The sequence below is a fragment of the Quercus suber genome, unplaced genomic scaffold, assembly GCF_002906115.3.
Source record: "Quercus suber isolate HL8 unplaced genomic scaffold, Cork oak 2.0 scaffold_867, whole genome shotgun sequence".
In the NCBI taxonomy this organism is placed as follows: Eukaryota; Viridiplantae; Streptophyta; class Magnoliopsida; order Fagales; family Fagaceae; genus Quercus; species Quercus suber.
In genome coordinates this window covers 16,839-42,177 of record NW_027070297.1, presented here as the reverse complement: position 1 = coordinate 42,177, position 25,339 = coordinate 16,839, and the positions used below count along the sequence as shown (strand labels likewise).

The 25,339-nt window shown below is 41.5% G+C and overlaps 4 protein-coding genes across 4 annotated transcripts; 3 read left to right on the top strand and 1 right to left on the bottom strand.

Annotated features, from left to right (window-relative positions):
- Positions 1 to 2,518: 2,518 nt before the first annotated feature.
- LOC136065160 (uncharacterized) lies at positions 2,519 to 3,439 on the bottom strand. The gene has a single exon (XM_065767940.1). It carries the CDS (start codon positions 3,437 to 3,439, stop codon positions 2,519 to 2,521), a length of 921 nt encoding a protein of 306 aa, XP_065624012.1.
- Positions 3,440 to 11,056: 7,617 nt separating this feature from the next.
- On the top strand, positions 11,057 to 12,124 carry LOC111995966 (uncharacterized). Its single transcript, XM_024027909.1, has one exon. The coding sequence runs from the start codon at positions 11,057 to 11,059 to the stop codon at positions 12,122 to 12,124; it is 1,068 nt and encodes a 355-aa protein (XP_023883677.1).
- Positions 12,125 to 14,081: 1,957 nt separating this feature from the next.
- LOC111995965 (uncharacterized) lies at positions 14,082 to 15,866 on the top strand. Its single transcript, XM_024027908.1, has 5 exons — positions 14,082 to 14,489; positions 14,601 to 14,981; positions 15,027 to 15,185; positions 15,331 to 15,440; positions 15,539 to 15,866. Exons 1-5 carry the CDS (start codon positions 14,082 to 14,084, stop codon positions 15,864 to 15,866), a joined length of 1,386 nt encoding a protein of 461 aa, XP_023883676.1.
- Positions 15,867 to 20,697: 4,831 nt separating this feature from the next.
- On the top strand, positions 20,698 to 22,870 carry LOC111995964 (L-type lectin-domain containing receptor kinase IX.2). The gene is made up of 2 exons (XM_065767941.1): positions 20,698 to 21,249; positions 21,478 to 22,870. The coding sequence occupies exons 1-2, from the start codon at positions 20,736 to 20,738 to the stop codon at positions 22,671 to 22,673; spliced, it is 1,710 nt and encodes a 569-aa protein (XP_065624013.1). The 5' UTR covers positions 20,698 to 20,735; the 3' UTR covers positions 22,674 to 22,870.
- The last annotated feature ends 2,469 nt before the right edge of the window (positions 22,871 to 25,339 follow it).

The following is a 25,339-nucleotide window of genomic DNA, read 5'->3' as shown; positions in this document are numbered from 1 at the left end:
CTTTCGACTCCTGCAGCTTTGGCGAGGTCAAGCCCTGCTATCAGAGCTTCGTACTCTACCTCATTGTTGGTGGTAGGGAACTCAAGGCAGATCATACATTCGACCATGTCTCCTTCGGGTGAGTGTAGCACGACGCCGGCCCCTCCAGCCTACCTGTTGGAGGATCCGTCAACGTGTATGCTCCATTGGGGAGATTCTTTTGCCCCCCTGTCTTCGCCATTTGTGAACTCAGCTACGAAATCTGCAATGACCTGTCCTTTAATGGCGGTTCGCGGGCGATACTGGATGTCAAACTCGCTTAATTCTACGGCCCATAGCGCCAATCGCCCAGCAGCTTCAGGGTTGCTCATTGCCCATCGCAAAGGCTTGTCAGTTCGGACGATCATCGTGTGAGCTTGAAAGTACGGCTTTAGTTTGCGTGCTGCTGTAACCAGCGCGAATGCGAGTTTTTCCATGGGCGGATATCTTTCTTCGGCTTCGTGTAGCGCCCGGCTAGTGTAGTACACAGGTTTTTGCACCCTCTCTTCTTCTCTGATCAGGGCGGCACTGACGGCGGCTGGGGAGACGGCAAGATAGAGAAAAAGCTCTTCACCCGGTTGTGAAGGACTCAGCAGTGGGGGGGAAGAGAGATAAGTTTTCAATTCCTCGAACGCTTGCTGGCACTCGGCAGTCCACTTGAAAGATCTCTTCAGTGTGCGAAAGAAGGGTAAGCACTTGTCAGTTGCCCTTGAGACGAACCTATTTAGTGCCGCTATCTTGCCGTTAAGGCTTTGTACTTCCTTTACATTCTTTGGTGGTGTCATCTCCATTATAGCTCGGATTTTGTCCGGATTGGCTTCGATGCCCTTTTGGGAAACCATGAATCCTAGGAATTTTCCTACCGTCACCCCAAAGGCACACTTTCTTGGATTCAGCTTCATGTTGTAAGAGCAAAGAGTGTTGAATGTTTCCCTGAGGTCTTCCAAGTGATCTTCCTCCCTTTGGCTTTTCACCAGCATATCATCTACGTAGACTTGGACATTTCTCCCGATCTGTGGTGCGAATATTTTGTTCATAAGCCTCTGGTATGTTGCGCCCACATTTTTAAGACCAAATGGCATTACTTTGTAACAGAAGAGGCCTTGGCTGGTCACGAACGAAGTTTTCTCTTGATTGGCTTCGTGCATCTTAATTTGGTTGTATCCGGAGAAAGCGTCCATAAAACTTAATAGTTGGTGTTGAGCTGTAGAGTCTACTAGAGTGTCGACCCTCGGGAGGGGATAGCTATTTTTGGGGCACGCTCTGTTTAGATCGGTGAAGTCTACGCACATCCTCCACTTCCCGCTAGTTTTCTTGACCATCACTACGTTGGCTAGCCAGTCGGGGTAGTAAACATCTCTAATAAAGTTTGCCTCCTGTAGCTTGCGAACTTCTTCAACTATGGCTCGATCTCGTTCAGGGGCAAACACCCGTTTCTTTTGCCGGATGGGTGGAAAAGAGGGTGACACATTCAGCTTGTGCACCATGACTGAAGGGTCTATCCCTGGCATGTCCTCGTGACTCTAGGCGAATACGTCCCGATTTTCTCTGAGGAAGGCTGTAAGTGCTTGTCGGACCATGGGGCTTGCAAGGGTCCCAATCTTTGTGGTTTGGTCAGGTCTGGAGTCGTCAAGGGATATTTCTTTAAGCTTCTCGATGGGCTCCGTCGTACTTCGATGCTCTTCTATGCTCATGGCTTGGAGGTGATCGTCCATTTCCATCATAGCCACGTAGCATTCGCGCGCGGCCATTTGATTTCCGCGTAGTTCCCCTACCCCGTATTCGGTAGGGAACTTGATCATTAAATGATAAGTCGAGGTTGCCGCCTTTCATGAATTGAGGGTGGGTCACCCTAAGATAGCATTGTAGGCAGACGAACAATCGACCACGAGGAACGTCACGTCCTTTGTAATCTGCCGGGGATAGTCGCTTGCCATTACAGACAATGTGACCGCGCCCAGCGGAAACACCCTTGTTCCTCCAAAACCAACAAGTGGAGCATTCGTCGGAATTAATCGTTCTCTGCTGATTCCCATCTGCTGGAATGCCGGGTAATACAGGATGTCCGCTGAGCTCTCATTGTTGATCAACACCCGATGTAAGTTATAGTCCCCCACTTGTAGGCTGATAACAAGCGCATCGTCGTGGGATGGTGAAGACGTCGAGCATTTTCTTCGAAGAACCCGATGACAGGGCTTTCTCTTCGTGCTATTTTTGGTACTGTGCCCGTTAGCTGAACCTTCTGGACCATTCTAAGGTATGTCTTCCGAGCCTTTTTGGATGACTCGGTAGCCATCCCTCCTACAATCATCCTTATGTCGCCAATGGGAGGTCTAGGGCGGTCATTATCCCGTCGGGGGGGTTGTTCCAGAGGTGGTGGATCCGTTCTTTCCTTGCTTACAAACTTCTGTAATTTCCCTTGTCTTATGAGGGCCTCAATCTGCTGCTTCAAGTCGTAACAATCGGCTGTGTCATGGCCGTGATCCCGGTGGAAGCGGCATTATTTGTCTCTCGAACGCCTGCTAGGATCTCCTTTCAGCTTTCTAGGGAAGGTTAGCGCCCCTTCGTCCTTGATTTGCATTAGGACTTGATCTATCGGGGTGGTTAGTAGGGTGAAGCTTGTGAACCTTCCTCCCGGAGGCTTAGAATGCCTCTTGTCTCTTCGATCTCCTGTTCTCGGCCTCTTCCACCCTTGATCTTGTCGTGCATCTTCCTGCCTTCCCATTTTTCTTGGCTTCTCTTCCCAGGCCTGTAGCGCGTCCTCGGCATTCATATACTTAGTGGCCCTGTAGAGTACTTCCAACATGGTCTTCGGGTCGTTTTTGTATAGTGAGAACAAAAACTTACCTTTTCGCAACCCATTTGTGAAGGCTGCTACAAGTATTTTGTCGTCGGCTTCGTCAATCCACAGCGCTTCCTTATTGAAGCGCGTTATGTAGGATCTCAGCGTCTCGTCCTCTCGTTGCTTGATACTCATCAAGCATGCCGTGGACTTCTTATACCTGTGTCCCCCAATGAAGTGTGTGGTGAACTGAGCGCTTAGTTCCTTAAAGGTGCTGATGGAGTTGGGCGTTAGTCGGCTAAACCATACCCTTGCAGGTCCTTTCAGTGTTGTAGGGAAGGCCCTACACATGATTTCATCCGCTAACCCTTGAAGGTGCATCAGGGTTTTGAAAGTTTCCAGATGGTCCAGAGGATCCTTCACCCCGTCGTAGCTGTCTATATGCGGCATGCAAAATTTGTGAGGTAGGGGGAAGGAGTTCACGGCCGCAGTGAAAGGCGAGTCGGTGCGGTTTACTAAATCGTCGAGATCACTGGAGACTCGCCCCTTGAGTGCGTTCATCATGACCTCCATTTGTTCCCTCATTGCCTGCATCTCTGCAATAATATGTGGTGGAGTCGCATCTGTGAGGGACGGCATGCTCAAGTTCTACCTTTCCGGTTTGCTTGGGGCGTGGCTACCTTCAGGTCTCTCCTGATTTTTCTTTGGGGCGCTGGTCCCTTCTTGATCTTCTTGTTGGTCGTTCAGTGCTGCATTCTTCTAGTGCAGTTGTTCTTCCAAATCAAGGTTTTGTTTGGTGAGACGTTCCACGGCAGCACCGAGAGTCCGAACTTGTCTCTCGAGGGCAGTCGTGGGTGGTTCCTCTCCTTGAACGTCGTTAGTAGTTGCCATCGAGCGAGTGAGTACCATGCAACCCTTTAGTCCGGGAAACGATAGTATGGCTTAATCTCCTTTACCACAGATGGCGCCAACTGATGATGCCGAAAATTTCACCAGTGAGTTGCACAATGCTTGTACGCTTAAAACGACACTTGCACAACAAAAAGGAGAAGACCTAATAGAGAGCACCGGTGTGGTGCCAGCCAAATACCCTCCGAAGGTCAAGTTAGAACTTCTTTCAACTCTAGAGTGCTAGAGAGGGGTTAATTATGCGTACCTCGATTTGTGAGGGCATTGAGACTTTTATAGTAGTAGGGAGTTGACCTCTCTTTCTTGGAATAGAAGTCTTTTCCATATAGGGATCCTTATGAGCGTAGATTGCGGGGTCCTTTCCTTATAAGACTCTGATACTGGGCGTGGAATACAAGTAATTTCCCTATTACTCATGTGTGGTGGCCAAGTCATGGTTTTTCATAGAACCGTCGGCCTCAAGACCGTCAGCTTGCTCCCTTCAGCCATGAAGGGCTGTCAGCCTTCGAACGGAATCAGCCACTTAAGGTCTTCCCGAAGGCTCATTCCCCGTCAATGTGTCCTTGTCCATCAGCTTTAGAGTTAGCGTCCTTCACGACATAGCCCGTCAGCCTGAGTAGAAGCCGACGGGTTAAGCCTATGGTGTTGTGTGCTATGATTTCTCCTTATCACAAACCAGCAAAGGGTAAGCATAATAATATCATATAAACAAAAAAATAAAACCAAAAAAACTTCTCCTTTATTATTTTCTCACCAACCAAACAACAGGGAAAAATAAAGGCAAAGTAGAGATAGTGCTAAAATCTAACAGTTTTCTCAAAACCCAAATGCCAAACACACAAATCAGATACAGCAACAAGTTGAGATAGTACAAAAAGGGATGAGGTAGCACCGTCTTGGGTCGGAGGAGATCGTCTGTGACAAAATGGGGAAATGGGTCACGTTTCTTTATGCTCGTCGGCACCGTTGGGTCACGATGGAGGAGATAGCACCACCGGTACACGTCAGAGGGATGGGCAAAGCGGCCCTGGTGACGGACGGTGGAGATCGGCGAGAGAGCTTCCTCGATTTTTATGTGTTCGGGTTTGTGCTTTGAGAGAGTAACAAGGCTGAAGGGGGAAGGGGAACTGAGAAAAGAGAAAAAGATGGAGATGAAACCTTCCGCGGGTAGGCTAACAGCTTTTCTTTGACCAAGTTACAAGTATGGGCCTGACAAAAAGTTGAAAATTTTGAGTGATGACAAGCTGAGTGAAGTGTGCCAAACGGGTGGGTATAAGAAATTGGGGTATTTTAAGTAATGAGTGATGAGTGACGAAAATTGAGTAAGGAGTGATGAGTGATGAAAAAAAAAAAAAAAAACCACACAGCCACTAAGTAGTTTCGGAGTAGTGTTCTCACAAAATAGGTGACCCACACTGAAGCCCACCATATAGCACTTCTCTTAAAATAATAACTAGTTAGCTCCGTACTATCTTTATTGACATAAAAGTTTCGTCACAAATAAAGGATTAGCCAAAGAAATTTGGTGTAATGTTTGAATGTGGCTTTTTAACGGCCAGTGCTTGTTATAAAATTAAAAGATAAGTGGTTGCTTATTTCCTTTCGTTTGAAACCATATTTTTAATGAAATGTTTAGTCGTCAACAAAATGCGTTAAGAGCATCCACAACCGAAAATCTCATTTCATCCTATTTTACCATCCCAAAAAGTTACTTTATCAATTATAACATACCATTTTTCAATACACCCAACATCCCAAAATTCTATTTTTTTTTCCTAGTTTATTTAAATATTCTTTTTTTATTATTTTTTTACTATTTCTCTCTCTCTCTCTCTCTCTCTCTCTCTCTCTCTCTCTCTCTCTCTCTCTCTCTCTCTCTCTCTCTCTCTCTCTCTCTCTCTCTCTTTTCCTTTTCGTCTCTCTCCCTCAACCTCTGGCACAAGAACAGATAAGAAAAAAAAAAAAAAAAAACCAACAAGTCTCTCTGGGTCTAATACATCACCACCACCGTAAAACCACTGTCACTCACATCCCAACAAACCCACCACGCCACTAGCTAGCGACCACCACAACCACAATAGCCACCACCACGCCACCGCCATGCCAACCACCAAAACCCATTAAAAAAACCACCAATCCACCACCAACAACAACCACCGCAAGAAACAGCCGCCACAAAAACCACCAGGAGAAAAATACCACAAAGAAACTGCCAAAAATCACAACCAATAACCACGAGAAACAGCCACTACAAGAACCACCAAAGAGAGAGACACACACACACAAAGCGGAACCCAGAAACCCACGGCAAAACCATAACCCCCACGGCAAAACCACCACATCAGCCACCGGCGATCTGCACAGACTCAACGTAAGAGCTTCGATCTGACGTGAGCTTCGATTTGGCTCGGTGATTCAGCGTGAGCTCCGATCTGGCTTGGTGAGTCGGCGTGAGCTCCGATCTGGCACGGACTCAACAGAGAGAAGTTTGACAATGGCGAGAGAGAGAAGGGATGAGAAAGAGAGAAGAGAGAGAAAAGAAAGAGAAAAAATGAGAGAGGAGAGAGAGATTGCCAGGTTAAAATGAGAGAGGAGAGAGAAATGAGAGTATTAAAAAAATATTTTTTTTATCCCATTCAGCTACAATACCATCTTACATTTGAGATGGTACTGTAGCTATATCTCAAAATAAATTTGGCATTTTCCCATTGCTGAGCAGTTTTGGAACCTAAATGCCAAATGTACCTTACATTTGGCATATACACAGTCCACTGCTGATGCTCTAATGACGGCGATAATTCATCATCAAAGGTGTATATCTAAAGCAAAAGACTTAGTCCCCTACACTGAGTCAACTATATTGACTAGAAGAAGCTACCTACCCAACAATATTTTATATTAGTGGAATTACTTATGACTATCAAAGCAAGCAATAATCTAATCTTACAAGTATTTATTTATTTCAAATCAATATTGATTGAGTTTGCCCTAGGAAACTTCATGCCAAACGGCAGAGAGGACTGAGGAACCCTATCTTACGTTTATTTTATTTNTATTTTAAGTAATGAGTGATGAGTGACGAAAATTGAGTAAGGAGTGATGAGTGATGAAAAAAAAAAAAAAAAACCACACAGCCACTAAGTAGTTTCGGAGTAGTGTTCTCACAAAATAGGTGACCCACACTGAAGCCCACCATATAGCACTTCTCTTAAAATAATAACTAGTTAGCTCCGTACTATCTTTATTGACATAAAAGTTTCGTCACAAATAAAGGATTAGCCAAAGAAATTTGGTGTAATGTTTGAATGTGGCTTTTTAACGGCCAGTGCTTGTTATAAAATTAAAAGATAAGTGGTTGCTTATTTCCTTTCGTTTGAAACCATATTTTTAATGAAATGTTTAGTCGTCAACAAAATGCGTTAAGAGCATCCACAACCGAAAATCTCATTTCATCCTATTTTACCATCCCAAAAAGTTACTTTATCAATTATAACATACCATTTTTCAATACACCCAACATCCCAAAATTCTATTTTTTTTCCTAGTTTATTTAAATATTCTTTTTTTATTATTTTTTTACTATCTCTCTCTCTCTCTCTCTCTCTCTCTCTCTCTCTCTCTCTCTCTCTCTCTCTCTCTCTCTCTCTCTCTCTCTCTCTTTTCCTTTTCGTCTCTCTCCCTCAACCTCTGGCACAAGAACAGATAAGAAAAAAAAAAAAAAAAAAACCAACAAGTCTCTCTGGGTCTAATACATCACCACCACCGTAAAACCACTGTCACTCACATCCCAACAAACCCACCACGCCACTAGCTAGCGACCACCACAACCACAATAGCCACCACCACGCCACCGCCATGCCAACCACCAAAACCCATTAAAAAAACCACCAATCCACCACCAACAACAACCACCGCAAGAAACAGCCGCCACAAAAACCACCAGGAGAAAAATACCACAAAGAAACTGCCAAAAATCACAACCAATAACCACGAGAAACAGCCACTACAAGAACCACCAAAGAGAGAGACACACACACACAAAGCGGAACCCAGAAACCCACGGCAAAACCATAACCCCCACGGCAAAACCACCACATCAGCCACCGGCGATCTGCACAGACTCAACGTAAGAGCTTCGATCTGACGTGAGCTTCGATTTGGCTCGGTGATTCAGCGTGAGCTCCGATCTGGCTTGGTGAGTCGGCGTGAGCTCCGATCTGGCACGGACTCAACAGAGAGAAGTTTGACAATGGCGAGAGAGAGAAGGGATGAGAAAGAGAGAAGAGAGAGAAAGAAAGAGAAAAAATGAGAGAGGAGAGAGAGATTGCCAGGTTAAAATGAGAGAGGAGAGAGAAATGAGAGTATTAAAAAAATATTTTTTTTATCCCATTCAGCTACAATACCATCTTACATTTGAGATGGTACTGTAGCTATATCTCAAAATAAATTTGGCATTTTCCCATTGCTGAGCAGTTTTGGAACCTAAATGCCAAATGTACCTTACATTTGGCATATACACAGTCCACTGCTGATGCTCTAATGACGGCGATAATTCATCATCAAAGGTGTATATCTAAAGCAAAAGACTTAGTCCCCTACACTGAGTCAACTATATTGACTAGAAGAAGCTACCTACCCAACAATATTTTATATTAGTGGAATTACTTATGACTATCAAAGCAAGCAATAATCTAATCTTACAAGTATTTATTTATTTCAAATCAATATTGATTGAGTTTGCCCTAGGAAACTTCATGCCAAACGGCAGAGAGGACTGAGGAACCCTATCTTACGTTTATTTTATTTTATTTTATTTTATTTTTAAATAATAAGAAGAAGAAGCTTCTAGTGGAGGTGGTATTGACCTTGTTTTTCCCACACTTTTTCATCTTAAAAAAAAAAAAATTATTTTACATCTTCATGCTCACCATATTCTTCTCTCAACTAAACAAATCATGGTAGGATAGTTAAGTTGTAACCTAGTGAATTAAGAAAATCAATTAAAATTTTAATTAATTATTAAACAATTAGTGTCAAAATTATCAAGTCAAAATATCAATCATGTACATGACACAATATCTATGTGAAAAATCCTTCATCTTTGAAGGAAAAAACTACCGGATAAACTCCAAATAAATCTACTATTATAAAATTTATAACAATAATTTTCTCAAGACCAAATTTATCTCACTTGTGCGTGCCTCATGGTTAAATGTTCTTTTTATTATTATTATTATTATTATTATTATTATTTTTTTTTTATTCTCACATACACTCACTAGGTTTGCTATGGTTTCTTTTTCTTTTCATTATGCTCACACTAGGGTGACACATTTTTCATTTTCTTTTTCCTTTTTCTCTCTCTCACCGGCAATACTCTTGACTGCTTTTTTTTTTTTTTTTTTTTTTAAATTTTTTTTATTTATATATATATATATATATATATATTTAATTTTTTTTTTCACTCCTTGGCTGTCTCTTTCATTGTGATACCTTCCGGAGAAATATATATATATATATATATTTATTTATCTTCCTATTAGTTTCATACTCAATTCTACGATATTGCTTATTCTTAGGGGAGAACACTTGAACTAAAGGTCCAAAACCATCAAATTTTTTGTAGCACTCTTTATTTAAAAGACTCAATTTTTATTTTCTCTTTAAACAAAGAATACATTATTTATTTAATAAGTAACAAGCTTTCCTTTCAAACCAAGGAAACCCCCACAAAATAACCAAATTAATTCTTCATTATTAAAAAAAAAAAAAAAAAAAAACTCAATCAACTATTCAAGTCATAATAAGAATTTGAGGTAATTTAGATAGGGGGTATAAATATAAAGATTAAGGAATGTTAGTGCACCTGCTTTCTTGTCCTATTTCAGTTTGGTGTTAATTATCTATCTATCAATTTGCGCCGCTAGATCTAGATGGTAGTCACGGACGTCACGCACCTCATCTTGAGCAATTTATTATATATATTTTTTCTCCAATTTTTAATTTAACAGAATAAGCAATTGAGACTTGAGACTTGGGACTTGAAGTTTGAGACAAATAAGAAGCCTTGGCAATTTATGGGTTTATTTTATCCTAGCTTGGAAGCCACTTGTTTGTCGATGTTGGGGTTTACCGTACTAGCTTGGAAGCCACTTGTTTACATCTTCAAGCTCAATCATATCCTATCCCCATAGCTTTTCATCCTTTTTAATATCTTCATGATCCCTACTCACTAGTTTCTTCTCTCGCCTAACTCCATTTCAACTTTCTAGCTTAATTATTTTACTCTTACAGATCACAAAGAGTATTGTAATTCAACTAACACCTTCTAATATTTCTAATGGAGGCTTTCACAATTTACATCCCCAATCTTTTAACTAATTATCAAATTTTGAAAAACAAAATCTAGTATATCATGCAAGAGAGCTTACACTTAAAACCAAGCTTAGTGAAGTGACTAAAGTGACCACACCAATGAACTCTCTTTAGGTCAACTATGGTTGGAACAAAGAGTAATTCATCGTGTTCTCTTCTCTCACATTCATGATAAACTACATTAATTAAATATTTATTGATGGGAATGACGAGTCCATCTCACATGGACGATCCCATCAATATAGACGAAGACACCATCATGCATGACGAAGTAATTATTCACGCTACTGACGAAGACAGCCAGGCCATTCAATGCAGCCAATTAAACCCAGAACAGTTACAAGGCCAACTATATGAATCGTTGGAACACATTGATGCCACATTACACAGCACCAAACGTTACCAAGAGGAGCATTAAGACCTCCATAATTACTCCAATGGCTAAAAGCCATGAAAGCATATATAAAGCCCACACATTGCCAAGGACAAGGTACATACACACCAAGAGACCTATTTTTGCTCTATTACTTTGCATTGTTCATTCTCGAACAACATCTTATACTAACTTTGGCATCGGAGGTGTTGTGGTAGGCACCACACCGGTGACCACCTTTGGAGGCCGGAGATTGCTTCCATCTGATAATCTTGATTGACGAACTTACACTTCATCAGTTTGGCGCCGTCTGTGGGGATCGACATTTTGGTGTTTAGACTCGAAAAAGTAGTTTCCGATCAATTGTTACTTTCAGATGGAGTCCAATCAAGATTCTGCAGCCTTAGCCCAGTAGGTTCAAGCTCTCGTAGCTGCCGTCGAAGAACTCACCAAGCAAAATCAGGAAATGAAACTACAGCTTCAACAGGAGGAGAATCGATCCAAAAACAACATGGAGGACGAGGGAAATAGCCATAGAAGGAGTGACCATCAAAAGGCCTACTACTCCAGTAGACCAAAATTCAGATCTTCTTCAGGAAATGAGGAAGGAGATGAACGAATTGAAAAATGCCATCAGGGAGAAGACAGACCAGAGCGTGGGCAGATTGGTAAGGGCAACAAACTCGCCTTTCATAGCCGCGGTCTTAGGATGCCCAGTACCATCGAAGTTTCGACTGCCACAATTGGAACCATTTGACGGGCTCAAGGATCCACAAGATCACCTCAACACCTTCAAAACGACTCTAGGGCTTCAACAGCCCCCTGACGAGATATTGTGCCGTTCCTTTTCTACCACCTTTAAAGGAGCTGCAAGGGAATGGTTCACCAAGCTGCCAACGTCATCCATTGACAACTTTGACCAGTTGAGTAATGCCTTCTTACGGCACTTCATTGGGGGGCAGCGTCCCAAGAGGCCAGCAGATTATTTGCTTACCATCAGGCAGGGAGAAAAAGAAACCCTGAGGTCGTACGTTAAGCGCTTCACTCGGGAGACCTTAGAGGTGGACGAAGCTGGTGATAAGGTACATCTGACGACTTTCAAAGCAGGGTTAAAGTCCAGAGATCTCGTGGCTTCGCTCGTGAAGAATCCTCCAAAAATGATGGCAGAAATGCTCATAAAAGCACAGAAGTACATGAATGCTGAAGATGCACTAGCAGCCATAAAAGACACAGAGAAGCCAGGAGACAGAGGAAGGAAGGAGGACGATCGTAGGGGACAGAAAAGGGAGTGCCCAGATTGTCGGACCAATCACGGTAACAGAAGGAAGGACGATAAAAGCTCACGACCGGTAAAATTTACTCCTCTGGTAATGCCTGTTGATAAAATTTTAACGCAGATTAAGGATGAACATTTCCTGAAATGGCCAAGGCCATTGCATTCATCTCCAAACGTCTGTGACAAGAATAAGTACTGCCGGTTCCATAAGGATCATGGTCACTACACCGAAGATTGTCGGGACCTTAAGGAGCAAATAGAAGAGTTGATATGGAAAGGAAAGTTACAAAGGTATGTGAAGAAAGGAGAGTTTAGCAAATTCAGGGATGGAAACAAAAATCAGAGGGAATCCTCATCCAGAGATGAAGGTAACACCTCCCAACCCCCCTAGGATATTATTGGTGAAATTAATACAATAATAGGAAGGCCGTCCCTGGGTGGGTCATTCAAATCCCTCAGGAAAGCCTATCAAAGGCAAGTGAACAGTGTCTACATGATACCTCTGTCCAAGCAACGACGGACGGATTAGGATATGTCTTTCAATGAAGCAGATGCCAGAGAAGTGAAGCAGCTTCACAATGATCCATTGGTCATAATGCTGACTATAGAAGGATACAACACCAAAAGAATCCTCGTAGACAACGGCAGTTCAGCAGATATCGTCTACCTCCCAGCATTTCAGCAGCTTAAGTTAGATCCAAAGAGACTGCGCCCATTTGACACCCCTCTCGTCAGTTTCAGCGGAGATAGAGTATATCCCAAGGGCATGGTGACGTTGACAGTAACGGTGGGGACCTACTTGAAGCAGTTGACTCGTCAGATAGACTTTTTGGTGGTAGACTGCCCCTCGTCTTATAATGTGATTATTGGAAGACCCACACTCAACAAGTGAAGGGCAGCTACGTCAACCTATTGCTTGAAGGTGAAGCTCCCAACGAACAACGGGGTTGGAGAAGTGAAAGGCGATCAGGTCTTGGCCAGGGAATGCTACCAGGCCGTCTTGGTTATGAAAGAGAATCACACGTGGACAATTGAAGAGAAAGAAGAAGACAAAATGGAAGCCTTGGAAACAGTGAAGCTGGATGAGGAAGAGGCAACCAAGATGACAAGGATAGGGACGACGCTAAGCCCTGAGATGAAATCAAGGCTAGTCCAGTTCCTAAAAGAGAACCAGGATATCTTCGCTTGGAGCCATGAGGACATGCCTGGTATATCCCCAGAAGTTATCCAGCACAAGCTGGACGTGGACCTAGAGAAGAAGTACGTCAAGCAGAAACGAAGGGTTTTTGCTCCAGAATGAGACTAGGCTGTTACAGACGAGGTAAATAAACTGTTGAAGGCAGGATTCATCTGGGAAGTGTACTATCCTGATTGGCTTGCAAACATCGTCCTCGTGAAGAAAGCAAATGGGAAGTGGAGAATGTGTGTAGACTTCACGGACCTGAATAAAGCTTGCCCGAAGGATAGTTTTCCTTCACCAAGGATAGACCAGCTTGTGGATTCTACTGCCAGATATAAGTTGTTGACATTCATGGACGCCTTCTCAGGATACAACTAGATAAAAATGGCTGACGAAGATTAAGAGAAGACTGCTTTCATCACGAGCCAAGGGCTCTATTGCTATAAGGTAATGCATTTTGGGCTAAAGAACACAGGAGCTACTTACCAGAGGTTAGTGAACAAAATGTTTAGCAAACAGATCGGCAGGAATATGGAAGTTTATGTGGATGATATGCTCGTCAAGAGTAAGGAAGAACTCGTCCACCTGGATGACCTGAAAGAGACGTTCGCCACCCTCAAACAGTACCAGATGAAACTGAATCCTAGTAAGTGTGTCTTTGGTGTAGCCACAGGAAAATTCTTGAGATTCATGGTATCCCAAAGAGGAATAGAAGCAAACCCGGAGAAGGTGCAAGCCATAATCGACATGGCATTACCCAGGACTGTCAAGGAAGTTCAAAAGCTCACAGGAAGAATTGCAGCTCTTAATAGGTTCGTCTCTAGAGCGACGGACAAGTGCCTCCCCTTCTTCAAGACTTTGAAACAGGCATTCAAGTGGACAGACGAATGCGAAGCAGCATTTCAGGAGCTAAAGCGTTACCTGAGCAATCCACCCCTCTTGAGTCCTTCAAAAGAAGGGGAAAACCTGTATTTGTACTTGGCAGTATCAAATACGGCTGTGCACTCTGATTCGAGAAGAAGACAAGAAATAGCTCCCAGTGTACTACGTCAGCCAAGCTTTCCAAGGGGTTGAGTCCAGGTATCTAAAGATTGAGAAGATTGCATTTGTGTTAATAGTGGCCTCCCGAAAACTAAGTCAATATTTCCAAGCAAATCCCATCCTAGTGATGACAGACCAACCTATCAAAAAGTTCATGAATAGGCCTAAAGCGGCTGGAAGAATGGTCCAATGGGCAATTGAACTTAGCCAATTTGACATCGAGTACCATCCCAGGACAGCCATTAAGGCACAAGCCCTGGTGGACTTCATCGTCGAGTTCACTTCCCCGGACGAAGGTAAGCTCACCAACGAGGCCGAGAAATGGAAGATACAGACCGACGGTTCATCAGCTCGAAAGAAGGGGGGAGTAGGGGTCGTCATAGTCTCCCCAGATGGAGAAGTACTAAAGTATGGAGTTCAGCTAATGTTTCCAGCCACCAACAACGAGGCCGAATATGAAGGGATTCTGACGGGATTAAGACTCGGAAAGGTGCTTAGGGCTAAGACCCTGTTAGTTCAAAATGATTCAAAACTGGTAATTGGATAGATCCAGGGAGAATATGAAGCAAAGGAAGAGAGAATGCAGAAGTATCTTAGGCTGACGAAAAGTTTGGCTCAGGAGTTCGATGAAGTGGAATTTGTATAGATACCGAGGAGCCATAATATGGAAGCAGATGAAGTCTCGAAGATGGCCTCGTCAGTAGAAGTTGCAACGAATGTGGACTTGATGATGGAAATTCAGAAAAACCCTAGCATTGAAAAAGTTCCAACGTTCGCAATCCAGAGCATAGACAGCTGGATGAAGCCCATCGTATCCTTCCTCCAGGACGGACACCTTCCTTCGAATACAGACGAGGCCAGGAGGATTAAGAAGAGGGCAGCTAGGTTTACAATCCTCAACGACACCCTATATAAGAGAGGCTTCTCCATGCCCTACTTGAAGTGTGTTAACGAAGAAGAAGTTAGGTATATCCTGGGAGAGATACATGAAGGAATTTGTGGGGACCATGCTAGCCTTAGATTCCTGGTAAGTAAGGTTATTCGAACAGGTTATTTCTGGCCTACTATGCAGGTGGACGCAATGGAGTTCGTCAAGAGATGTGACCAGTGTCAACGGTTCGGGAATGTCCAACGACTTCTAGCAGAAAGACTAACGACGATAACGTCCTCGTGGCCATTTGCACAATGGGGAATCGACATCGTTGGCCCATTACCCCTAGGCAAAGGCCAGGTAAAATTCTTACTAGTTGTTATTGATTACTTTACGAAATGGGTTGAAGCAGAGCCACTGGTGACTATCACCGAAGCAAGGATCTGAAGCTTTGTGTGGAAGAATATAGTTTGCAGGTTCGGGATTCTGAGGATGATCATATCAGATAACGGATGACAATTCGACTGCCAAGGCTTCAAGGACTTCTGCTCAGGCCTGGACATCAAGAACCAGTTCTCATCACCAGGACATCCACAGGCGAATGGACAAACGAAGGTGATGAACCGTACGCTGCTTAAGATCATAAAAACCAAGTTGGACGATGAGAAGGGCGCCTAGCCAGAAGAATTGCCCAATGTCTTGTGGGCCTACAGAATAACAGTAAGAACCCCGACGGGAGAGACCCCCTTCAAGCTCACCTACGGGACTGAAGCAGTGATCCCGGTCGAAGTAGGAGTAACCAGCACCCGGCTAGAAATGTTCAACGAGAAAGCCAATAATGATCGTCTACGATTCAACCTAGACTGTCTAGATGCAGTAAGAGACAAAGCTTGCAGCAGAGTGATGGACTACCAGAAAAAAATGACGGACTATTACAATAGAAGGGTGAAACTCAGGCGACTCAACATAGGCGATCTCGTCCTGCGCAAAGTAACCCCGGGGACCAGAGATCCTACTCAAGGAAAACTCAGCCCCACATAGGAAGGACCATACTGAGTCGTTCATTACTCCAGATAGGGTAGCTACCACCTGGAAACCCTAGACGGACAAAGACTCCCGAGACCATGGAACATTGAACACTTGAAAAAATACCATCAATAGATGTAACAGTTAAATGTATTCATTATTGAAATCAATAAAGAAGTTATTCAGCTAATATTTCTCTGTGAGCAGGTCTATTCGATTGTAAGTTATTGAAGATAACAAGATCCCTAAAAGGGTGTAAGTCACAAGAAGCCAAAAATGGCTAAGTAACAAGATTCCGCCTTGACGGATGTAAGTTACTGACGAGGAGAAGATCCCTAAAAGGGTGTAAGTCACAAGAAGCCAAAAATGGCTAAGTAAGAAGATTCCGTCTTGACGGATGTAAGTTATTGACGAGGAGAAGATCCCTAAAAAGGTGTAAGTCACAAAAGCCAAAATGGCTAAGTAACAAAATTCCGCCTTGACGGATGTAAGTTACTGACGAGGACAATATCCCTAAAAGGGTGTAAATCACAAAAGCAAAAATGGCTGAGTAACAAGATTCCACCTTGAATTATGTAAGTTACTGACGAGGACAATATCCCTAAAAAAGGGTATGAGTCACAAAAAGCCAAAAATGGTTGAGTAACAAGATTCCGCATAGACAGATGTAAGTTACTGACGACTAAAAGACTCCTAAACGAATATAAAGTATTGTCGAGGTACCAGTTATGAGAAATTTGTCAAGTGCACAACATGGGCGATCACGTCACCAACATATCTCAAACTAAAGAACATGCAATCACGAATGCAAGTAAGTGCAGAGAAGTAAGTTAAATTAAATTAAAGCCTGAAACGGACTGACAAATCACCATTGTTTTTACAACTAAAAGCCCATAAACACTGGGCTAAAAATATTGTTCCCAAAATAGATAGAAAGTAAAATTGTTCAGAAATTAGATTTACATAACTGCCCAAAACATAAAGGGCATCCCAAAAAGAAAGAAGTTTTTGTCAAGTATTAGGTCTGGGCAAGAGCATCGTCAGCAGGAGCATCCATAAGGGCTTCAGGCTTAGTAGCAGAAGATTGAGCAGCCTCGTCTGTAGCCATTTCCTGATCCACCTCCTCCAGGTCTAGCCTCTCCATATTCACTCCAGAAGGGTGCTTCACAAGGTATCTCCTTAGGAGCTCGAAACCCTTAAAATACCAACTAAGGAGCACAGTGTTGTACTCGTCAGTGGTCTGAAAGGCTTCAACGGACCTGACAGCTATGGTTTTAAGACTCTCCCTGGCTCCAAGAAGCTACTCGTCCTTCTCCGTAGTCAATTGGCGCTCAACCCTGAGGTCGTCGTTCAGCTTCTTCACCTGCTCCTTCAAAGTATTGGTCTCACCCATGGAGGCAATAAGGTCCTTCTTCAGTGTCGAGTTCTCCGCCTCCAAAACTTCCATCCTAAACGCCACAGATGCCACCTTAGCCGCCTGAGTAAAATACTTAAAAGAAAGATGCAGACTCTCCCCTAATACCTGAAAAGAAGATAAAAGACGTCAGTAAAAAAAAAAAAAAAAAAGAAGAAAGATATCCAAGACAATATACCTGGACGAGCTTATGAACATGATGAGCCGCAACCTAACTAAAAGGGACGCCAGACAAAGCCGTTAAGTCCGCAGACGTCACTACCTCGTGGGCCCGGTCCACGACCATCTTCTCGTCATTCCAAAGGGTAGACGAGCGAGAGACAGTTTTCTTCTTCTCCTTTCAGACAGTCGCGGCCTTTTGGAGACGGAAGTGCCATCTATTTCCTCCACGGATGTCGTAGGAGAAGCCGTCCTCATTGTCTCACCCACAGAAACAATCGGATGGACGGAGGAGGTTGGAGCAGCATGGCCTCCCTTTCCAGTGATGCGCACTGTCTTCTTTCCCAAATTCGACAGGGGCTCATCTTTCTTTGATCTCATCTTCACGTAAAGATCTTTGTTAAATTTGGTCGTCATTTCTGCCAAGAGGGAATAATTGTCAAAAAAAAAAAAAAATGGTTCCGACGAGTTTAACACTTACTCTTTTTCCCTTCAATCTCAACATTGCGCAAGATGAAGGAAGACGGGTCCGGACCAAGATGGTAAAAGGCAAGAGTCCGCGGGTTTGCCAAGTCATCCCAGCTCTCAATTGTCTTGGCGTACTCGATTGCCTGCTCAACTCGTGCCTTATACCTGCCCTTAAGTCTAGGTCATCTCTTCACTGCGAAAGAAAAAGGATTAAGAGGTTAGTGACGGTAACAACAAATGCAGTAGAACTAAAGCAACCAAAAGAAATACTGACGCATCTAAAGTCGGGGTTCCCCACTGACAAAGCAACCTTGGAATGTCACCCTAATCCTAACTGGATGGGGTCTCAAAATCATCCCCAGACATAAAGAAAAATCTTGATTTCCAGTACCTGAAGGACGAAGGTAACCCTCTAACAATCCTGGTCCTCCTCTCCCAAGGTACCAACTCGTAGTATCCATATTTTTTAAATTCTTTCAAACGATATAGGTGGACGAGCTCACCTACTTTGATCATATCCCCGTTAGCAACCAACCATATTTCCATACAGTTAACCACTATCCTCCACGAATTGGGCATTAGCTACCCAGGAGCAATCCTAAAATGATTTAAAAGCTCCATCAGGAGGGGATGGACGGGAAATCTAAGGCCACAAGTGAAGGCGGCCTCGTAGAAGCACACCTCACCTGGAAAAAAGTGACAAGCTCTATCCTCGTCACTAGGCCGATGAACGCGAACCCTCTCCGGAAACTGAAACCTATCCTTGAATCTACTCACCGTTTCAGCGTCCAACCCACAGACCTCCTCAAGAGCATGAAAAGCCCCAACCACCTGAGGACTAGAGATGGCGGTATCCCTCTCCACTGGGTCGCCGTTAGATGATAACCCCGTCTCGAGATCACTAGACCTAACTTCAGACATCATCTTTTTCCCTCTTTCCTGACCCTTGAACTAGTCAATTGATTGCCGTATTAAAGGCAACAATTCAGTCAATACTATACTCAGACCACTACCCTCAAAAACAAAACTTTTGAGACTTGGAAAAGTGCCTAAAGGCCCCCCTAAACGTGCGAAAAGAAAAGAAACCGAGGGACAAGCAACTCTAACCTCAGAGTTACTAACCATGAAAACCCAAAAAGAAGCACAGGGAAGAACAATACAACTAAACCCCAGGAAGATCGAAAGCAAATAGAAAGAAAAAAGGAAAGGAAAAGAAGAAAATCAGAAATACTACCACAGCAAAACGACGAAGGAAAAACGCGAGAAAAGAAGAATAACATACCTTAAACAATGGCGGACCGAGGAAGCACTGCCAAACAACACACCAATTCGAAGAAGAATAGCAGAAGAAGGCTAACAGAGGAGAAGTAATGATTGAAGATTTTCAAAAAATGAAAAGAAAAATAAAGGAGAGGAAGAGTTTAAAAACAAAGGCTCGAAAAACGGAAAGACCAATGGGAAACCTAATAGTCCCACTAGTTGGAGCATTAACTCTGCCAGTCAACACGTGCCACGTATGCCATGATCTGTGGAGCGCCGCTACTTCGCACTTAATACAGAGCAAAACCCCAAAAGTCATTTGCAACCTGTAACCCTTCACATTCTATGATCGTCATGACATGACGACCACAGAATCGGGGGGAAACTGATGGGAATGACGAGTCCGTCTAACATGGACTATCCCATCAATATAGACAAAGACACCATCAGGCATGACGAAGTAATTATTCACGCTACTGATGAAGACAGCCAGGCTATTCAATGCAGCCAATTAAACCCAGAACAGTTACAAGGCCAACTGTATGAACCGTTGGAACACATTGATGTCACATTACACAGCACCAAACGTTACCAAGAGGAGCATTAAGACCTCCATAACTACTCCAACGGCTAGAAGCCATGAAAGCATATATAAAGCCCACACATTGCCAAGGACAAGGTACATATACACCAAGAGACCTATTTTTGCTCTATTATTTTGCATTGTTCATTCTCGAACAACATCTTATACTAACTTTGGCATCGGAGGCGTTGTGGCAGGCACCACACCGGTGACTACCTTTGAAGGCCGGAGATTGCTTCCATCTGATAATCTTGACTGACGAATTTACGCTTCATCATTTATGATAGGCACACCATTAATATGAGAGGAGTAGAGACACTTCAGAATTACTATAAGTTTCCTATTATGATCACTGTGCATTCTTGGAGTGATGGTCATTTCATAAGTTTAAGTATTCGTGGGGTGTAGGAGGGTAAGGGTCGGGACTCAAGTCTCCAAAAGAGAGGTTCAAACACATATTCATTTAGATTAGAGTAGAGTAAAATTTCTATCTTAAGTTTCCTATTACAATCCTATATTCAAAACTTCCAATAATTTAATTTAGAGTAATGTTATTACAACCATAGACTACTTAATAACATTTTTACAAATTGTTGATGTAGTTAATTTTTACTAATTCTCATTTGAACCAATTATTAACATTACTTTTTTACTTATCAACAATCATTCACCACGTTAGTAATTTGCTAAAAATATTGTGAAATAATTTGTATTTATAACCGTTTCCATTTATTCTGGAATGAAACTACTCTCGTGCAAAGAGTTGGTATCAACTACCTCCGTTTTAGCGTGCAAGATACCACCTAATTGATCGCAATGTTTTTTACGTACCAATTTTATAGCATTTCTTTTCTTGTCGTTTTCTAATTTCCGAAAATACTGTTTACCCACTACATGATACTAGGCTTAGGAACGTTGACTAAAACGCCTATTTATATTATTGCAAAATCTGAAGCCTAACGCCACTCCAAAGCTCCTGTGTACGACCAAAGTTTCAATCATGGTCCTCACGATCAAGCATTTCCTATCTCCACAGCTTTTCATCCTCTTTTATCTCTTTATGATCACCAATTTCTTCACTCTACTAACCCCATTTACATTTACAAGTGCGCTATCTTTCAACTTCACTAGTTTTAGTAAAGATAACACTGACATAACATATGAGAGTACTGCTAACTCTGAAAACCAAACCATCCAACTCACAGGCAGCAAGCTCACAGAATGGTTGCAAGGTCGAGCCACATATTCCAAACCCTTGCAATTGCGGGACAATGCCACCGGAAAGCTTACGGATTTCACTACCCATTTTACCTTTTCCATTAGTTCACTGAATCAAACTGCATATGGAGACGGGATGACCTTCTTCATCGTACCCAACGGTTCAAAGATTCCCACTCTTGCAATAGGTGGCGCCTTGGGCCTATACGAGATTTTCAACACAAGCAATAATCGTTTTGTTGCAGTGGAGTTCGATATCTTTACGAACGATTGGGATCCACCTGGTGAACATGTAGGTATTGATATCAACTCATTGAAATCTATAGCTAATGTGTCATGGTCTAGTAATATTGCTATTAGGGAAGGAAAAATAAATGAAGCTTGGATTAATTACAACTCCAGTTCAAATGATTTGTGTGTTGCTTTCACTGTTTTTGGAGACAATATTACTCTAAGGCAATCTCTTTCTGTAAATGTTAATTTGATAGATTTCCTGCCTGATTGGGTAACTTTTGGATTCTCAGCCGCAACAGGAGGTGCTTATGCTATACATACTATTTATTCTTGGGATTTTAGTTCAAGTTTGGAAATAGTAGGTTTAAGCCCCAATTCAGCCTCTGGCCAGGGGAAAGACAACAAGTTGGGGTTTGTTTTTGTTGTGGTGTTTAGTACTGTTGTTGGATTTTTTGTTGTTGTATTGATTCTGTTTGTCTCGTGGAAGACGTATAAGAGTGATAATAATAATGTTGAAGAATTCCCAAGGGGAAGAGCACCTCGAAAGTTCTCATATGATGAATTGGCTCGTGCGACAAATAATTTCAACGATGAACAAATATTGGGTCGAGGAGGATTCGGCGTGGTATATAGAGGATATTTAATGGACTCAAACTCCTCTGTTGCTGTTAAGAAGATATCTGAGGAGTCTAGGCAGGGAGTAAACGAGTTTGCATCAGAAATAAATGTTATTAGTCGACTAAGACATCGGAATTTGGTGGAACTCATTGGTTGGTGCCACGAAAGAAGAAGAGAGCTCTTGCTTGTTTATGATTTCATGCCGAATGGAAGTTTGGATTCACATCTTTATGGAGAAGGAATCTTATTGACATGGGAAAGAAGGTACAAGATTGTAAGGAACTTGGCCTCGGCCTTGCTTTACTTGCATGAAGGATGGGAACATTGCGTGTTGCATAGGGATATCAAACCGAGCAACATTATGCTTGATTCAAACTTCAATGCTAAACTTGGAGATTTTGGGTTGGCTAGGCTTGTGGACCATGCCATAGGGTCACGAACTACTAGATCAGCAGGCACCTGGGGCTATATGGATCCGACATGTGTGACAAGGGCTAGTAAGAAATCTGATGCCTATAGTTTTGGAATGGTTACGTTAGAGATAGCAACTGGAAGAAGACCAATTGACCAAAGTGTCCCACAAGACTTGTTGCCGTGGGTTCAAGAGCTCCATAAAAGAGGAGAGGTTCTTGGAGCAGCTGACCAAAGGTTGGGTGGATCTTTTGATGAGCAAGAGATGGAGTGCTTGTTAATTGTAGGGCTCTGGTGTTGTCACTCCGATCATGATCGTAGGCCACATTCGATGTTGCGAGCAATTCAAGTGCTCAATCTAGATGTTCCGTTGCCTGATCTTCTCCCATTAGGGACGTCCAGGTCAACAGAGAGTGAAACTACAACATCCAATGGTGCTACTAGTTCGATGGGATAACAAAACTGAAAGCTAAGCTATAGCTACAACACCAATTCCTCAAGGTTTAAACCATTTTGTGTTGCTTCTCCATCGTGTTTCTTTAGTTATAATTTAAACTTGTTTTGTTTTGTTTTTGTTTTGAGAGACAAACTTGTTTTGTTTAAAATAAATGTGAGTAAATCTGAGTATGAAATGAATGTGAGTAATTTATTGAAGTTATGTAATTAAGATAATTGATTTTGAGGTTGTATGGTGTAATATATTTATATAATTTTGTAACATGAGTGAAGCAAATAAAAATGTACAAGTGTCATTATCTTTCTCTTCCTCTCCCTTTTAGCTTTTAATTTTTTAAGTGTTTTCTTCTAAAAAAAATATGTGAGTTTTTGAAAGTGTACATTTTCCATCATTTAAGCATAAGTTAACAAGAGATATATTTAATAAGTTGGGCTTTCTTATTGATCGGGCATTCCATTATGTACTTATTATCACCATTTTATTTGTCATATTAGATTTCTACTTGAATATGACCTTTATATAATATGTGTCTATTTGGCATCAGCTTATAAGTTTAGTTTTTAGCTTTTATATATAGTTTTTTAAAACTTTACTTTTTCTCACATTTTTTTATTTTTTTTTTTGCATTTTCAAATTTTTTCAAGGTACAAGTATACTTTAGCATACTTTTAGCAAAACGTTTTCACCAAAAAGCTAGATAAGATGTTCTCAAATGGATACTACATATGTAAACCTACTAATAGTCCTAAATTCGACAATTGTGAAGGATTGGACACCGTACCTTAACATTTGAAAGATAGGTAAATATCTGTCAAAAGTCTTGTACTTTAATTAGTTAGTACTTTTTAGTATTTACAATTTATTCAAGATTCAAATCCCCCTGGTGTTTATTGAGGTTTACGACCATATAAAATAGGAATGGGTTACAAAATGGATGTAACCCTTCATTTGTGTAACCATGCATTTGGGTAATTAACTAATGCGACGCATTTAATTAACTAATGCAAATAAAGAATGAACTCTCTAGTTCATAGGGCATGGATGTTATGTGTCTTGCTCTAGTAGCAAACACCACCATGAACAACAAGTATATGTGAGTCATGACGACATGAATTACAACGTGGAAAGCCGGCCGCATGCAAGATTCTAGAGGTATCATTACAATAGTTTTTGTCGCCTGCAATGCTCAACCCATGGTTACAAATATTCCATATATATATACATGTTTCACTTTTTAAGGAATGACAAAAATCAAACTGCAATTGACATTCTTAAAAGTATTCACCTCAGTTTCGCTAAAATTGCATAAGCCCTTAAATTTGGCCAATGAACTCGAAAGACCGCCAACATCAGCCCATGTATTTATTATGCAAAATAAGATTTTACTATAGTGTTTATCTAAATTTAGGAGGTACTATAGCTTATGCAAAATATATATTATTTATTTGCTTTATCCGAAGGGAAAGTGAACGTTAGCTGTGCATGAGAGAGAAATGATTAAAAATAAAAAAAATTTAAATATTTTAATGAAATTGATTATATAATAAATAAATAAATATAAACATGGGTATTTTGAGAAATGATTAGTTAAAATAGAAAAAATAAGTTGTTATAAGATTGAGTATTCCCCACTACAATTAAATTGGGCAGATGAGGATTTAAGTCAAACTTTTTTAACTTTAATATTTTTATTTTAACTCAGATCCAATGGCTAAGGGGAAAAGCATGGTTTTAAAAACAAGACAAAATCAGCCGGTCCGACCTGTTCAACCGAGAACTGACAAATATCCGATCCGGTTATGACTAAAAATTGAAAAATAGTAAAAAGCCGGAAATAATCGGGAACCGGCCGATTCAACCATAAAAACCGGGAACTGGTATGGTTGAACCAATTATTGACCGGTTGTGTTGAAAACTAAAACTACATTGTTTTTCAAAAAGTTACATTTTTTTTCCCCTTCAAATCCAACCTAAAACCCATAAGAATGATGATCCCAAAAAAAAAAAAAAAAAGAGGTAAAAAACTAAAGATTAAAATGCGATTCTTGATTATTTTTTAGGTAAAATTTAGTTCTATGACTTCTATCACAAAAGGAAAAAAAAAAATAGACCTTAAATTTTTTTTATAATTGATCCCTAAATTTTTTGAACGAATCCATAAAAACACCTTAAAAAAAAATTAAATTCTTACAAATATAATAACCCAAAAAAGAATACAAGATTACAAGGGACCTAATGACCCCAATAAAATGTATTCATTTACAAATCCCTAATACCCAGTGTAGGGTCACAATTTGTAGTCCACGTCCTAAAGGTATGAGATATAGGCCCAATGAGTCCAGTACAATAAATTTGTAAAGAGTGGGTGAAAGACCTAGGCCTTTTGTGAATTTAACAATGACTAGTATGGATTTAAAAGATGAACAAGCAAGAAAGACATGTAAAATTGAATGGAATTATTGTCCGAGGAGATAGATTATAAAATAAACCAATAGAACTGAGGGCTGATCCAGTTTTGAGTGCTACAGTAGTTCTTTTCTCTCTTTTTCTTTGATCCCCCTCTCATGAGATATTCCTCACAATATATAATTCCCCTCTCATCATCTTGATCCTACACTTGTTAATCATCTATGCTTTCACTCAAGTGTCATGTCCCATCAAACACT